Genomic DNA, 17,017 nt, shown 5'->3' on the forward strand with positions numbered 1-17,017 from the left:
ATAACGCGTATCGCGTACAGCGGGCGTATAACACGGTATTTTTATTTCCTCTATTCATTTACTCGTTTTTTTTCGCTTCAACTCCGTGCTAGTATTTTATTTCGGGGATAAAGCATTTCGCGGATGAGAAAAAAATAAATAAAATTTTTTTTATCCCTGCACCAGTATTATTATATATTGAATTTCTTGTATCGCCGATCAGCCGATTTTCAGTTTCAAACAGTTTTTTCTACCGCCAATCAAGTAACTACGTAACAATCGGTAATTTCGAGTTTTAATACTAAGATAAGTGTACCAGTTATCGACCCTGTACCAATTATTGACATTTTTTGATTGTATCTGATCGATCCTTAGTTATAAAATTACCAAAAAATCAATCTGCAGTGTGTAACCTTCTAGCAATTGGTTTTAACCATCGAGAAATTCACAATTCGTGCCATCAGTTCATAATTTTGGTAAATAAAAGGGTCAGTAATTGGGTCTACTAAACGTGTCAATAACTGGTACGCTCAACTTGATTGTAAGATTTTGAGGCGCGAGGCAAGTCGGGCCAACTAAATGAAACTCCTTCAACGTTTTTCATAGTCAGTAGCCCCCTGACCTCTGCAAAAAGTGAAAATGGAATCCGTCCGGCATTGTGCCTGCGTATAATAACACAAGATGGCTAATGCCAGACACGCAGAGCGTAGTTTGTAGCTTCCCACGTTTTGTACGCGATCCCGTTCCTTGCATGGCTGCAAAGCTGGCATATCGTTTCTGCGGCTGATGGCTTCTAATGGCATTAATGAAGCGTGTGCACACAGTGAGTGTACGTAATGTACGCGGCAAAGATTCATGCCGGGATTACGTACGCGAGGTTATACATGCGACTATAATCTATAATAAAACTAATTTTTGAGCATAAGCGCACAGTCAGATGACTTCACCCCGTGTGAAATACGCGGATCCTGCACTGCGAACAGCCGAGAATCAGGCGCACCTCGAAATACCTTTTCAAATCGAACTCTTTGTCCCCCCAGCATTTAATCGCCGCGGGGCGAACCAACAACGCTTGTTCTGCAGGTGCGGAAACATTGCCTTCGTTTTACAAACCTCGTTATTATACGGCTTCGACTTTACTTGCCGATCGATGTGCCGTGCATCGTGTGCAATTACTTACTTCGTTGCAGGTTAAAACATCTGGTGGAATTTGTCCTAGGGATATTTCTGTTCTTTTATACTGTTACTAGAATATTCTGGCGAAATGGGTATTGTTACACTTTTCTTACATTAACGATTCGAATATTGTTAAAAATAGAAAACAGTATGGTAAAGGTTGACTATTTAGCGAGCGTTCCGAAACTAGCTCGCGGCGATAAAAAGTCCCTAGCACAGAGACAGAGCTACATACTCACAAAAGAGATTAAAGGTTGTTGACAGTACTAAGCTGGTAGCTAATTTCGGAACGCACCCTTAGCGTGATTATAGTTGCCAATACTAAATCTTTGGCTATTGCAAGGTTAGCTCTGTCTTTTTTTTTTTTTAATCTTATTACCACAATTTGTTAGCTAAGAATGCATTCCCATATTAGATAGCAGCTCTGAAAACTCCCCAGGACAGACAAAAGAAGTAAAAGATTGTCGACAGCAGTGGAAGCTGACATCGGAACGCATCCTGAATGAAGCCTTGTAATTAATTCGTTGTAGCCCCAACATCGGGTTGTGGGAATATACAGTAACAAAAGAATATAGTTCGATTTCGACGATAGCTAAAAATAATAGTAACTAGTGCTACATTCTTTGTTCACAGCAATATACAAAACTCATTTTCGTTTCTCACCTAGAACTACATACTTTACAAATTTTGGTGAACAGCTAAACCGTATAGATACACGAGAGCTACAAACGAGACGAATCTCGGTTCAATTCTGAAATCACTGTTACTTATGCTACAATTAATTTCAAATAATTAACTCGATTCCAGTGAGAGTCCGTACATTTTTGGTCACAGCAGAAATCCGAGGATCCCTCGAAGATTCCGCAGGTCCAGCAGGTGAAGACCACGAAGTAGATGGGGGAAAAAAAAAAAACAAAAGATCGGTGTACAATGGGCGTATTAAATCGCGCATAGCGCATATATACGTACCTGTACACCGATACACGATGGATGCAGATGAACAGCGGCGAGCGTTGAATTTGATAATGGGATGATTGAAGAGAATAATAATGAGGGAGCGTAATTACGGCGATTTCAACAGCTTAGAAGGAGAGGGGATCCAGCGATTATTTCCATGGACGTCGCGGCGGGAGGGGGGGGGGGGAGGGGGACCGTAATCTCTCGAGTAGAAGGCGGAGGCGTATCTGTGTTCCAGCATTTCACAGCTTTTTAACAACTCAAGGTATGGATCCCGCGGTATGAAGTGAGCATATTACTATTGAGAATAAGTACCCGGCTTCGCGATAGGGGGGCGGGGGGGGTGGGGGAGGAGTGAGGGTGCGGAGAGGAGAAGTTCCTGGACGAAACTCACCCACCCTCTCACCGCCTGCAGATCTCCCGAGGACTTGAGTTGAGCGCTACCCCCGAGTGACGCCCCCGCCGACGGGGAAATGGGAAATGGGAAATGGGAAACGGGGAGGTGGTGTACAATGGGCACTAATGGATCTCAAGCTGCCGCAAGAGGCGCTGCTTTTAATCTAATTGTCCTCCGTAGGCTGCCGAGATCTTCAACAGTGGATGTCAATCTCGGTATCGCGGCACGGTTGTGCGATCGCTTTTCACCTGCCTTCGTGTGAGGAAAATTAATTGTAAAAAAGGAGGGCGTCAACGGTACACGTACACGTCTCTTGATTATTTTTGTTTTCTCACCGTGGCAGAAAAATACATAACATGGTTTTTGATGTAAAATTGGAAGATCGTTTTTTAAAGCTGTATAAAAAAAAAAGAAAAAAACTGAATGTGAAAAGTATACGTTGAACGAAATTTGCAGTTACTGTTAGCCCAAAACCGTTATGCCTGTTTTCATTTTTTTACCATAACCAAAAAATTTTACGCATACTTCTGGATAAGAAATGAAAATTAGTCTAGTATCCACATCGTTCTACTATTGTTTTTGATTATCGTCGTTCGTACTGGTTTCTTGTAACTCAATTGCGACTGTTTCATTTTCGTGCAACAAAAAATTGATAGTTGGGCCTCATTTGTTGGTTGAACAAAAATTAGTCAACTGAACAAACAGATTTATTTAACGTTGCGATAAATAGAAAATGTAGTCTTCAGAGCTACGATCACACTGAATAATTATTTGCACAATATTTTCTCGCAATTCATACGACTTTTAAACCTTTACGACAGCGATACTTGTTTTACTAGAATTTTCTAATAACTGCAGCTAACATGTCTGAAAATATCTTTATCACTCCGGAGCGTGTCTTTAATTACTCTAATTCAGTGACTTTTTAAGCTGTTTTATTTCCTTAGTAGGTGCAGTTTATCAGACATCGTTCGATGCGACGTCGGGAATTAGATACGAGTATATTTTTTAGATCCATGTTATTCCTATGAGAATTAATTTATGTTGAGTGAAAACAGGCGCGATTGATCGTCGCCATCGATTATACGAATAGACGATCTTAAACAAAGTGTTACAGTTATATTTTTACTTGATTCTATTCGGATCCTTTTTTCGTTTTCTTGTTTATTCTCCATTAATTTTCAAATATTATTTTTTCATACGATGCCCGCGGCGCTTCTGAGCTCGCACGGCGTTCTAATAACGTTAATAAATTGGCCCCGGGGATGTAATTGCGTTTGTGCGTGCCGCACAAATGTATCGACGGCCTGGCGTATTCAGCTATTAACGCCAAAACCAGAGCGAGCGAGAGAAAATGAGAAAGCGAGTAAAGGACAGGGTGGAGAATTAGAGAGTACGTGTTGAAGCCCGTACGTTGTAGAGTGAGAAGAAAAAGAGGTATGTTTAAAAAATAAAAACAGAGAAATAGATATACCAAGTTCACACGCAGGTCCGTGGGAATTACGCGATGTCGTGCGCTTCGCTACATGTATATAATAGCATCGAAAACACAAATTCAAACTGGCGTAATGACACCCTTTAGCGTTGCCGTATGACAGTCAAATCTCTTCTTGATTTACGATCAGCGGTGAAAAATTGCCGTTTCAACAACGAGGCGCGTCTCCACAATTCCAATCAGCGGGCTAGCTTTTCGTGCTTTCCTTATTGTATCCACCAATCTTACCGTATACCTGCACGAATCCTTAAATTATCTTCATCCGTGATCGAGTAGGTGGTTGATGAACGAAAACTGTCTCGTATATTTATAGAATAATAAAAGAATACAATGGAATAATTAAGTCACGAATACAATTACCAAAAAGTCACGATAAAGCTCACCGTATTTTAAGCATTCAAAGTATATAACCAATCGGTACGTCGTACACAAATCAAAATCGTTTTATTTTTTACTATTTGCAGTTACTGTGGTCACTTCATTTATCTGGATACACTTCAAACCGTCCGTTTATAGGTAGAATGATCTCGCAACAAAATTGGAATCGGAGCAACTAATTAGCAATCGAATCGTTGTGTTGAACGTGAATCCGGCAGTGCCGGGTTGATTGCACAGGCACATCAATTATCCTGATTTAGAGAGCAAGGATATCAGTCAGGGAAAGTGAAGAGGTACGATGGGATTGCCGTTAAAGGTAAGAAGCTGAATAATAAAAGCTCAACTCTTCTCTATATCGTAGGATTATTATTATCGGTATTATTAATATTAATATTATGATCAGTATTGAATCGTATCCTAATCATAACCTATTCAATAATACATATTTACACAAGTAATACACGATAATAGATACATGATATACCGACGTGTGTATATACGTGTACACGATATATTTTTTTACAAAACTCTCTATGCTATATTGTATATGTATATTAGGTACAATGCACGGGTGGGAAAGCCTTCGTCCGTAATAATCGAGAAATCGGCTTCAATCCACGTACAGATGTATGATATTTTATATTCATATACTCTGTAGTCGAAATTTTTCTCATTTTACATTTTCGCCCCTACCTTATAATTCGATCGAGATTCATCGTTACTACGCGTCTTTATCCTTAGTTCACATATCGTCCGGGGGAATGAAAACAATGTCGAAGAAGTTTCGATCCTGGCTACGAGCTACAACGTCATCCGGATGTCTTTTCTAAAAACGAATGAACGGGAAAAGAAACGAGTGGCGAAACGGCTACCGACGAATTCTCCTATAAGTTAATTGTCCGTCTTGCGAATCGCCTCCTGAGCCTTGACTCTCAGGATCTCGGCACTCTGTCTTCTGACCTCGTCGTCCGAGGACGTGGAGTCCTCGTCCCTGTCGTGCTTGGCGCTCAAGTTCTGGGGGAGATTCTGAACGCCGAGATTTAGGGGCAGGTGGTGGAGCTGGCTCGGGTTTACGGGGTGCGAGGCGCCACCCCCGAGCTGAGAAGCGATCGTCGGGTGATTCATCGAGCCCATCGAACCCCCGAGCGGAAGTCCGGCGCCCGCCAGCGACGCTAAATTCGGCGGCAACGGCAGCCCGATGTACTGGGACAAGATCGCGTGCAGGGGGGCTAATTTCGGCGCCCCCGTCGCCCACGGGGGTGGAAACACCGGCGGTATGAACCACGGGAAACCACCGGACGACGGCGAGCTCGAATCTCCTCCCGGAAGTCCCGCTGCCGCAGTCTGGAGAAGATGAGCGTGCAACGAGAGCTCGTTTACACCTGAAAATTAGCAGTTCAATTTTTATTTCGACGTTTTTTCAGTAAAACTTGCCGTTTCAAGAGAGGTTTACAAAGGAAAACGATCCAGTCTTTCGCAGATTTATCAATTTTCTTTTTTTTTCTTTTTTACGGTCAAGTTCGTGTATTCGAAAGACATTGATGCTTGAGCGAGGGCGTCCGCAAGTCTGTGCAACGAATAATCGAACCGGGATCTAAATAACCCGATTATCGATCGACTAAATGCGCCTTTTACGTTTCTGTACGTCGAGTCTAATTACAAAGGCTGCCCGATGTTGCTGGTGTGTGATGTACACGCGTTCGTTGCAATCCGGGTTATCACTGACAGGCGATATATACTAATCGACTAATGAATACTCTCTGGCGTTAAATTCTGGACTGTGTGTGAATTACTGTGCCTGGCTACCATCGCTGCACCCTCCGTGAGACCACGCACGAATCGAGGCGTGTACCTATAATTATTATTATCATTAATACTGTGTATTATAGGTGTTTGTACGCACACACAATCCCCCACCCCATCCCGCCCTTCCACGACACGATGATCTCTTTGAAACGGAATTGTAGAATTTATTCTCGTCGTGATCTGTATAAGATTTAACGGTAGAATAAAATCGAGCTTTCCTGTCAGAGGTAAAAAAAAATGATCGCGATAAATAATTGAATGTTAATATTTACACCCTGAGTTCGTATAATAAAAACGACGTGAAAAGGAAACTTGTGCTGTGTGAATTATTACTTAGACGCGAGAATTGTGAAAATTAATATGGCCGTCAGTCGTTCGATTGCCATTTTATTCGGACTGTAAAATCGTTCACCCCGATTTTCAGCTGTTGCAAGTTACTTCAGACTGAACAAAATAATGGCAAGAATTATTTAAGCGTCGTTCCAATTATGTCGAATGCCTGGAATATGAGAATTAGGCCCGCGAAATTCGAATAATTTTTTTGCGAGCTTCGTTCGCGGTTTCCATTCGTAAATGATTTTGAACACGGAAATACTTGAATTGCTTGGAAATAAAAAAAAATAATAATAACGTTTTTAACGGTCGGGATGACTGTTATCAAATTTTTTTTCTTCACCCTAATACGCTTGCGGACTACCATAATTTACCAATAATATTGCGACACACTGACGTCAGAGACATATCGCGAGGTGTACGCGAAGAGACTATCTGCGATAAATCAGATCCCGCGCCGAAAGATCGTCGTTACCGATAACAAAATTAACCATAATTGTCTTCCGATTCTATCTACCCTTCGAACGTCCCGCGCGTATACACAAAAGTACCGGATCTAGGCGCGTACACAATGTACATGTGTAATAATATCGCGTGGAAATATAAGCTCTCCTGCAAGTTTTGCATTAATGACCGCGTGGAACCCGTGCAGCAGGCAGAAGCGAACCGCTATCTGTCACCATTCGTATATACGATCTATTATACACGTACGAATAATACTCGCACCGTATTTTTTCACAGACACAAATTGACCCGTTAGTTTGTCTATTTGATTGAAGGTAAGGGCTGATTCTTTGTCATTTTTTCCCTTTAGGTTTAATACTTTTCTCTGCTGTTCCGCAGGAATTAATTGATTCGTTAATTTTTCATTGTTTTATGTTGTGCCCGCGCGGTTCAAAATTCACCCTAGATTCCAAAGCGTTACATCTACGCTAAACGAACGAAATATAACTATATGTTGAAACTCACCTCCTTGGTCAACGTGCATAAAACTCGTGTCACGTCCCAGCGCTTTCTCTCTCTTCCGCCATTTAGCTCGACGATTTTGGAACCATACCTGGAATCAAAGAATGAAAATAATTACTATACAAGAGTGCGGACGGTGCATTGAGTTTCATTTCGCCGTCTTTATTTTTCACTTCTTTTCCATACCACACCATGCTATGTTGATTTTCGACCAATCGTATTTATATAACGCAAGTACGTCTAATGCGTTTTTTCAAGCGCGTTTTCCGTACGTAAAGTACTCGTTTCTATGACCGTAGAGTGTGTCTACGAGTGCGCATGCGCACTCGCAAACGAATCTGCCATTACGCGATCCTAACCTCAATTTCATGCTTCGTGTGCAACAAAGAAGCGATGATCTTTTCGCCTCGCGTATTCGCAACCAAAGTTGTTAGCCTTCTTGTTACGCAGTATACTATTATAATCCGTATTGTACACTGGGTAGGGGTAAAAAACTAAAATTGCTGATTGATAAAAGGACCAGAATATCGAGGTTTCATACACGCGAAAATCTTGTACGTAGAATTTAAGAATGTGGAAACTCCAAGCGCTAAAAATTGAAAGTATATAGAAACTCAAAATACAGAAAGACAAAGTATAGAAAGTTCAAGACATGAAATGTCAAAATCGAGAGTCTGTATACGATTCTGTATTATCGAGAGAAATTCTGACGATTCTACAGTTCGACATTCTGTGTTCCAACCCTTCTAATCTTTTACTTCTTTACACTTCGACATTCAAACTTTTATAATTCCACAAATTGAGTTTTCGCTTTCTTAAAAGTTCGATACTGTGGCCCTTCGATTTTTCTCATCTTTTTATATTTTCACCCTCGCCCTGTAGACTACTATGGATTCTTCGCTATTACTTTACGAAATCGACTACACGAGGAGACGAGGAGCCGTTTCGGGACAGGTTTCGGCATGAGAACCCCTGCCGGCGTATCTGAGCAGCCAACAAAAGCCGAAGCTCTCCAGCCTGATTAAGCTAATTGTTAACAATTATCGTGATTTCACGAGGAACACCCCACCCCGAAACGAGTGGATATAACCCAGCCGGACCCCATTCGATTCGCTTTCTATAGACTCGTGGACGGACCCCCGACTATACATGCACACGCCCTACTAATCGCGTGTAAGCAGACGTCGAATTAAATGCACACATACGCAAACGCAGCGCGGAAACAAGGGAAGAATTAAAAAGCCCCGAACTCTTCCCATTATATTCTCGGCTTCGATTTTTTTCCCTCACACATCTGCCATTATTAATCCCTCTGTTAACATTTCGATATGAATTTTCGTTTTACTTTAATTTATTTTATAATCCAGCGTGTAAAATTAATCATGTGATGTATAATGCATATACGATATACGATATATTTACTGGAAACGAATTAGGAAATAGAATCTTTTCAGAATTTTACGCTATCGCGATCCTACGGCGACGCGATTCGTGTGTGTGTGTGTGTGTGTGTGTGTGTCCGACATGTCGGTACAGGGGTTTAATTACGCGTTTCGTAATTGCGACTAATTGTATAATTGTCTTACAGAATTGCCGGCGACGTGTATAAGTGCTCCGTGCGTACGGCTTTCGCGAGAGTCTTAATGCTCGTTTTCGCGTTTTCCGCAACCCGGTGTAATAAACTTTAAATTACGTTAAATTAAGTCCGCGACGAGATGTCTCAAGTTATAATATACGTCTGTACTTGTATACACGCATATAACGCTCACCCTACAACGGAAATCCATTTTCATACCTCCAAATTAGAAATTAAACTGCTCCGAAAAAGATGGAAAGAACATTTGTAGCCAGCTGTATTATAATGTAAATTGAATATACTCGAGTGTACCAATACTGTATCTTACTGCTTTTCTCTTGTTTTCCTTCACGCAAATTCGTTTACACATAATATTCTTCTTTCAATTATTTCGTCTAAAAATGATATTCTATTTCATTCTTATTCTGGAATTTAATAAAACAAATCTGTATCAAAAAGAGAACAATCCTGTTCCGTTTTCTCGCAAGTTACACAAAGACATTTTATACCATACGTTTATGAATTTCGCCGTTCTAATTCCCGTGGCTCTTGACAAATTTAAACTAGAAAAAATCGTGAGATAAATAATTAATCAGATTTTCAGAATCTTAAATTCATTTTTGATGAATAAATACATGTGCCTGCTAAAAAACAACAAAATTCTCGTTGTCGCGACAGAATAAAAATTTTCACGTTCATATACATACATAATATTACATCAAGATCCACGTAAAGTGAAAAAAAAAAAAACAATTAAAAACTCCCCAATAACAGAGAGAGTGAAAAGGAGTCGACGAGATAGATCGAAAACTAAAAATCATTTGCTTTAAAAAGACACAAAAAAAAAAAAAAAAATGATACATCGACCTTGTCTACGCGGGATAAAAGAGCAATGAATGTAACGAAACTGAAGGAAAGATCGACGTGTGACTGACGAACGGGGTGGTGCACGTTCGAGTTGCATCGGGGGTGCATCAAGCTCGGCCGCGGAGAAGGACGAGGGTGCTGACGGATCATTTAGCGGTTTTGTCGAGCGACAACCAATTGCCGGCATTGTCGCTTCGCTGTACCACAATGGGCCAATCGGAATCCGGCGTCTCTCTCTCTCTCTCTCTCTCTCTCTCTCTCTCTCTCTCTCTTTCCCACCCCCGCACCGCGCTGCGGCGCTCTCTTTCTTTCCGTCGCCTTCTCTCTTTCTCTCTTTCACCCTCGCGTACACGTCGCTTCGTCGATCCCGTTTCGCTGCAGTTTCACGCCGTTCGATCAGCTAGCGGGGAACCGAAAACCGACCGACGCGACTACCAGTTACGCTAATCGGGGGTTGGATTTAGAAAAGGGGGCCAGGAGAGAGAGAAAATTGGCCGTCTCGTTGAAAAAATAGAAAACGTAAAAAAAAAAAAAAAAAAAATTGGAGAGTCGGAAATTTGGGCGAAACTCGCTAGGAGATAAATTACGGCGTTAAATAAAATGTACAAGTTTTGTTAAAGGAGTAAGTTTGCCACGAAGTGATACTGCGAAATTTGAAATCAGGGAAGCTGAAAATACTAGTATCAAAGATGACAAAGCCTGAAACATCGATGCTTCATTTTCAAACATATCCAAAATTGTTTAAAAAAGTCTAATAGATTCGTTCGATGTCACTATACAAAGTCGCTGTAACAATTTTTCGTTTTTGTTCATCAGCCAATTCAATATTGACATAATTTTGTTGATCGTGATAAATATCGTCAGACTGTTGTAAAATCAGGTGAAGGAAATAAGAATATAGTATTTATTACTAAACACTCAATTCACAGCTATCGCGTGGTAAGATTGAAGAACAAAAAAAAAAAAAAAAGTATTAATTTTTACCCAACCGCAAATTCAAATTCGTTCTTCGTTCCCTGATATATGGTTTTTCTTTTTTTTCCAACTGCTCACTCTCGTCTGTTAAACGCGTAGTCGATGATGCTGTGCAACTGCCTTTTAGCCCCGTATATGCTCGGATCAAGAGCTTGCGCTCACATCGAATAACAATGGTAGTAATTATTCGAGTGGCACTTAACGATGAGGCGTGCATGCACCTACGGATCCTCGCCTTCTGCTCGATATATGGGCACTTCGAGTTACATAGAATGCTTCGTACAAGTACACGCATCGTATGCAGCCATGTATGAACGCGCCTTATATATACCTAGACGCATTTTATATCTCTCGTATTATAATTTCCCGCTTGTATAAGAGGTGACGAAGCGAATACATGAAAACACCGCGAACCCTCGTTCGGAAAATACATAATCTCAGTACCTGGAAAGAATCCAATAGCGGAATTACCTGATATTAGCCCACCTTTGCTGTTGTACAATTGGGGACAATGAATCTGAAACGATTAATTTTTTGCACTAGACAGTTAGGTTGGCAACACGGAAAAACCTACGGCGCCACAGTCGGCCGAGAGCGAAACAAACTCAATCTCGATAAACGTAACGTAACCCATGAGCGTCGAATCTAACCTTAAAATACGTGTCAATCTAACAAGTCATTATTCCAAGGTTGGATTCGACGGTCATGGGTTATGTTACGTTTACTGAGATTGAGTTTGTTTCGCGCTCGGCACACTATGGTGCTGTAGGTTTCTCTGTGTTGCCAACTTAACTGTCTAGTGTAAAAAATTAACCCTCTCAGATTCATTGTCCCCAAGTGTACATACGTATAAGAATAAGGTGGGTATATAATGAAATTGTTCTACTTCATAATGGGTTTCTCGTTTGAAACTTTCTACCACTTTCATTAACCGGCTGAAGCTTCTAACGAGTATTACAGATGCAATTTGTAGGTCATATTTGTACAGCGGAATAGGATTTTCACTGTAATAGTCCAACTACGTGAAAGCAGAATCTATAAACTATCTTTTATCGTGTTCGAGATCGACATTCACACTAGTGGAAACATATCTTTGGTCAGCTTCATAAGTTCGCGAGTAAATTGAGCTCTGCAAAAACGCGTCCCCTGCTGAAGTTCCAAAATCAAACCAAACGTAATATCGTTTTAATTATAGTTACTTGAACTCTGGCCTCCGAAAGATCGAGCCTCATGGCTAGTTCTTCTCTGGTAAAAACGTCGGGATACTGAGTTTTCTCAAACGCCCTTTCGAGCTGGTGTAACTGGTAGGTTGTGAAGGTGGTTCTGGACCGCCGGACTTTCCTCGGCCGGTCGGTTTCCCCCATGTCAAGTGGATCGTTGATGCTTTCGTTCATCTGGTGATCACTCAGATGACCCAACTCCGTTTCGCAGTTTTCACCGTCCTGATCCGATGGCGTCGCGTGTTCTACACCAAGGTCTGTGAAAAAAAGAGTTTCACTTTTGCGTGACTTCGTGACACGATAATCGAGTTAATCCGCAAGACAAGAATATTTGAACAAAACTTTCGGAACCATCCCTGATTATGCAACGGCCGAATGGCCCGTCGTTTGCTACAATGTAATGCGCATGCGCTCAAATTTGAAAGCAGTTGTTTTCCAGGGCGACCAACCGTCACAAGTTCCAGTCACCAGGGAGAGAATAAAAGAGCATATTTTACTAAAAACTGCGGAAAAAGAGGAGCGCGTCAGATTTTTTGGTAAAATATACTTCGTGAAATGTGGAATTTATTCTAGAAACATTGAAAACCACTGTGCGCAGACTAAAATCTCGTACATTTGTAGTAAAAAATCCAGATCACGTTGGTATTTTTTGCCAAAAACTTGAAAGTGTTCCTCTTCTCCTGCAGTTTTTACCCCAAAAACTTTTACAGCAGTCGGTGCTGAGCATAACTGCCAGCGACAGCTATGCAAATTTTCTAGGTTACGTTCAGCGCCGGTTGGTCACCCTGGCAAATAGCTCGTTTCGAATTTCAGCGCATGCGCGTTAGATTTTTGCAAACGACGGACCATTCGGCCGTTAGACAATCACTCTGTATATTAAAGAGACGCATTGCAGGGAATTTTATCAATATCATACGGTACATGTAATCCGGGAGCTTTTACACCGGGGTATTAGATCGGCATTTGTTTGACTATAATATTCGTTTTTTTCCCTCCCTTTGGATGGGCGAATTTTTCATTTCGAACATCGACGCGTACGCAGGGTCGAAGGATTTAGCGATATATTTAATCCCCAGGTAATTCATTGCCGGTGCAGCAACTTGACTTAAAACAAAAAACGAAAATCGCAAAAACATGGAGAATAAAAAACAGGGCAAAACGAAAACCCAACTACGCTGCATCGATCATGCTTCCTGGGTAATACTCGATCGTGTCGTTGTTGTTAGCGATTAGCAAACACGGCAGTGGACCCGATATGAAGCGGCAAAGCCGAAGGGACGAAAAGGCAGGAAAGGGGCGGCGGTTTCGAGCGCACAAAATCCTCCCTTGCACACAGAGCCTCGCCCTCTTAACTCTTCAGTTCCAGCGCCCAACGGCTACCGTTTTTACGTTGTATTTAGTTCCCTGCGAGTGCGAGCGGCTTACTGTTAAATTTAAGCAGGTACAGCCACCCTCGAAATCACCGTCCACATGTGTCAGTGCGTAAATCCATCTCCGTGCTGTCCGTGTGCAGCCTAATTTCGTCCACGCAAATCCCGTTTACGCATGCAGAAAACATACATCTCGCAAGAGTGAGGAGAGACCTCGATCATCCACCCACTAAACGTTGAGCCACTTTTTATTGGTAGCATGTGTGTACCTTCTGCCTCGATCATCTCTGTCGTAATACCTACTTCCACGGTAAAATGAGAAACAGAAAAATAGAGTCGGACGGTACGGCGGCTTGGCTGATATTAATCTGCAATAATCTGCAACTCTTGTATGGGATCGTGGATTTTAATTTGACCAAGCCTCGCCTATTCTTCAATTGAAAGATTAAACGTGACGTTAACGTGACATCGATTCACTGAGGGAGGAAAATTTGTCGAAAACATTTAAGGCCAAAAGTATACTCTAGGAAAAGAGATCGGCGCACTCCATAAACCAGTCGCGCACGACATGTCTGGCAATCTATACACCCGGATGATATGACCGACGTCATTTTATTGGGCATGAATTCAGAGAAGCGCACGTGTGTGAAGAGCGGGTATTGCAGAGGAGAGAGCGGGGAGATGTACGGGCTAATCCGGGGTGAATAGAGAGATTTTAATGTTTTTATGTCCGCGCTTATAATGGGGAGAAAAAGAGAGAGAGAGAGAGAGATCCACTTGATGCCAACCCTCTCCTCCTCTTCAACCCCGGCAGCATGCCGCCATCACCCCTCTATTGCCTTTTATTAAATCTTATACGAGCGTATACTTCGACCCAAAGCCAACTCTTGTATGTGTCTGACTGGCGTGTTCACAGGTGTTTTTCTATGCATGTGTGATAGGCGAGAAAAAAATCTGAGGGTAAGTTGGCTCGAATGAAAAATTTGGAAGAGCGAAAAAACCTTCGGAAATGTTGTTTGAGCATTACGACAACGAACGATAATGAGACAACGTTTCGGTCGTTGCGATGGAAGTGAATCTGAAAAAATTCGATAACGTAAATTCGATAAAAGGATTTCTCAATTAAGACGCTGAATATTATTGAAGTCTCGTGTTTTTACACCGATTCTGATGTTTTTGGGTCAATTTATTCATTCTAGAAAGCAAAGATAGTCATCTCTGGAGTGGGTAGAAATGAATTTGTATAACTGTTTGTTGATAATCACATACCAACGTTATAAATGTACTGTATCGAAAGATTCGTGGATATTTGATCAGCGAGCGAAACAATCCAAAAAACATTATAATCGGATAAAAACCAGCCGAGTTAAACTATATCAAACGTTCTAACGATAAAACATTTTCTCAAATTATTGATATCTTGACTTTAATTATTCGAATTTGCTCACATTAATATCCGTATCATAATAAAAATGTCGTATCATTTAGCGTAGTTTCATCGGCCCAAATAACATTAGTGGACACTTTTTTAAACATTTCTTTTTTCCAACTTCCTTCGACTTTCGATAAAGACGATCCGCTCCATCCGTCCTCCCAGTGAGAACGACACGGGTGTTAAAAAAAAATTTTTCATAATAAACGATTCGACGATTATAACTCCGTTACGGGATCGATTTTTGCAAATCGAAAATATCCACGTCCCATGGCAACAATAAAGAAAATGGAACGATAAGTATATCGAATGAGAAAGTGTAATGACTCGTGATTCTGTACACCTATACGTTACGGGCATAACTAGGTACGTTAGCGTAATTACCGAAATAATTAATTTCCAATTAGAACCAATAGTACATATAGTCATGGAGTAATGACGACAGCGTTAAGAACAGTTACACCCGATCGAGTTTAGCATTTCTCGCATATCCCATTATACCTACATCGGACCAGTATACGGTGCCGGATATGAAAATAATGAATGAAAGATAGCCCGCCACGGGGGGGGGTCTGGGTATTTCCAACGATCCTCATAATTACCCATAACCATACCCATAACAACACGCAGGCGGCTTACTGTTCTCCTAGCTTCCTATTTCCGGATTATGCACAGCTCCTATACCCACGGATGTACCGACAGTCACCGAAAACTATTAGGCTAAGCGTGAAAGAGGATATATTTATTATTCTTTTAACTTTCAAATTTCGACAGCTCATTTTCCAAACGTCCTTAAGGTAACCACCGGGCCCCCTTTATTCACTTAGAAATTTCCCTAATGACGGGTCAGAAGCAAAGTGGGTCGCTAATCCTCAACCTGCGCACGCACGAAATTTCGTCCAAATATACGTCTACGTTTTCCGTTTGAGAAAATTCAAAATCTCATCTAACCTCGTGCGTGAGAAGGTGTAGAGAACAAAAAAAAACGACAACAACGGCAGAAGAAACGAAAAAAAAAATTCGAAATTTTTCGAATCGTTTAGATTCCGTTTGCTTATTTAATTTTTGCCAAAATTTGCTTCCTTTCGCATGAAAATGAAAAAATAAATTGATCCTAAGATCTAACGTTACAAATATACTTAAATATGTACACGTTTGTAACAGTCTTACCTTCTTCTTTCGCATGGCCCAGAATTTGATCGATGCTGTACACATTGTTCCTCTTCTGATGATTATACGTCTGAGCCATGACGAGTTTACGACTATATTTCAGATGCACAAAAAGTGTTTGCGTGTGTAATATTTGTATATAAAGTCACTGTTCGAAACTTTCTCCCGTAACTCGGTTTGGTGGAAATTTGTTTTTTTTTTTTAAGTTCCCAGGTATATGTTTTATAATTTTACATCCAATCGTTCGTACGACAAAACACGCCAGCGATACTCGCCAAAGTTAAAAACGAAAACTTTGAGCAAACTTTTTGTGGAATTTAATTTGTTTTGTTTTTTTTTCTTTTTTAAACTGTTAATTTCACAATCTCTATCGGGATTCCGAGGAGCGACTGATTCACCCTCGTCAACTCCACGGAGCGACGTCGCAACGTGAACTAAAATTCTAACCGTTAAATCATCCCCTAATATCGCGCCCTGTCGCCCCACCCTGCAAACCCTGACGCCGCCATATCGCGAAACCAGCCAATCCGGCTGTGGGATTTTCACGTAGTTCCCCCACCCCGTTCACCACCCATTTTACTCGGGGTTGAATATAAGCCAGGTTAAATATGGGCGGAGTGTACCTTGCCCCGCTTGGTGGAGGCAAAGATAGCCGTGCATCTCGGGGGAACGGACCCGACAATTTTCTATCCGTCCGAAATTTCGTCCGCGATATTCAAACCACTCGAAAAATCCATGCGCGTGGAATTTTTGATATTTTTGATTTTTTTTTTTTTAATTAATCTCTCATTGTCAATCAGACACCACGGATCAAAGTCTCTTGATGCCCGAGAGTGAGAATTCACTCTAGAAACTTTCAGTGATTTTATTCACGTTTGAAGTGGTAAAGTTCGTTTTTAAAGATTGCCAGTGAGAGAGCT

General features: G+C 41.2%; 1 protein-coding gene across 1 annotated transcript; it reads right to left on the reverse strand.

Moving 5' to 3' along the window:
- Nucleotides 1–4,726: 4,726 nt before the first annotated feature.
- Nucleotides 4,727–16,506, reverse strand: LOC124182852 (aristaless-related homeobox protein-like). Its single transcript, XM_046570606.1, has 4 exons — nucleotides 16,098–16,506; nucleotides 12,105–12,382; nucleotides 7,491–7,578; nucleotides 4,727–5,764 (listed from the first exon to the last, which is right to left on the reverse strand). The coding sequence occupies exons 1-4, from the start codon at nucleotides 16,174–16,176 to the stop codon at nucleotides 5,274–5,276; spliced, it is 936 nt and encodes a 311-aa protein (XP_046426562.1). The 5' UTR covers nucleotides 16,177–16,506; the 3' UTR covers nucleotides 4,727–5,273.
- Nucleotides 16,507–17,017: the final 511 nt, after the last annotated feature.

This window comes from Neodiprion fabricii, chromosome 5, assembly GCF_021155785.1.
Source record: "Neodiprion fabricii isolate iyNeoFabr1 chromosome 5, iyNeoFabr1.1, whole genome shotgun sequence".
Classification (NCBI taxonomy): Eukaryota; Metazoa; Arthropoda; class Insecta; order Hymenoptera; family Diprionidae; genus Neodiprion; species Neodiprion fabricii.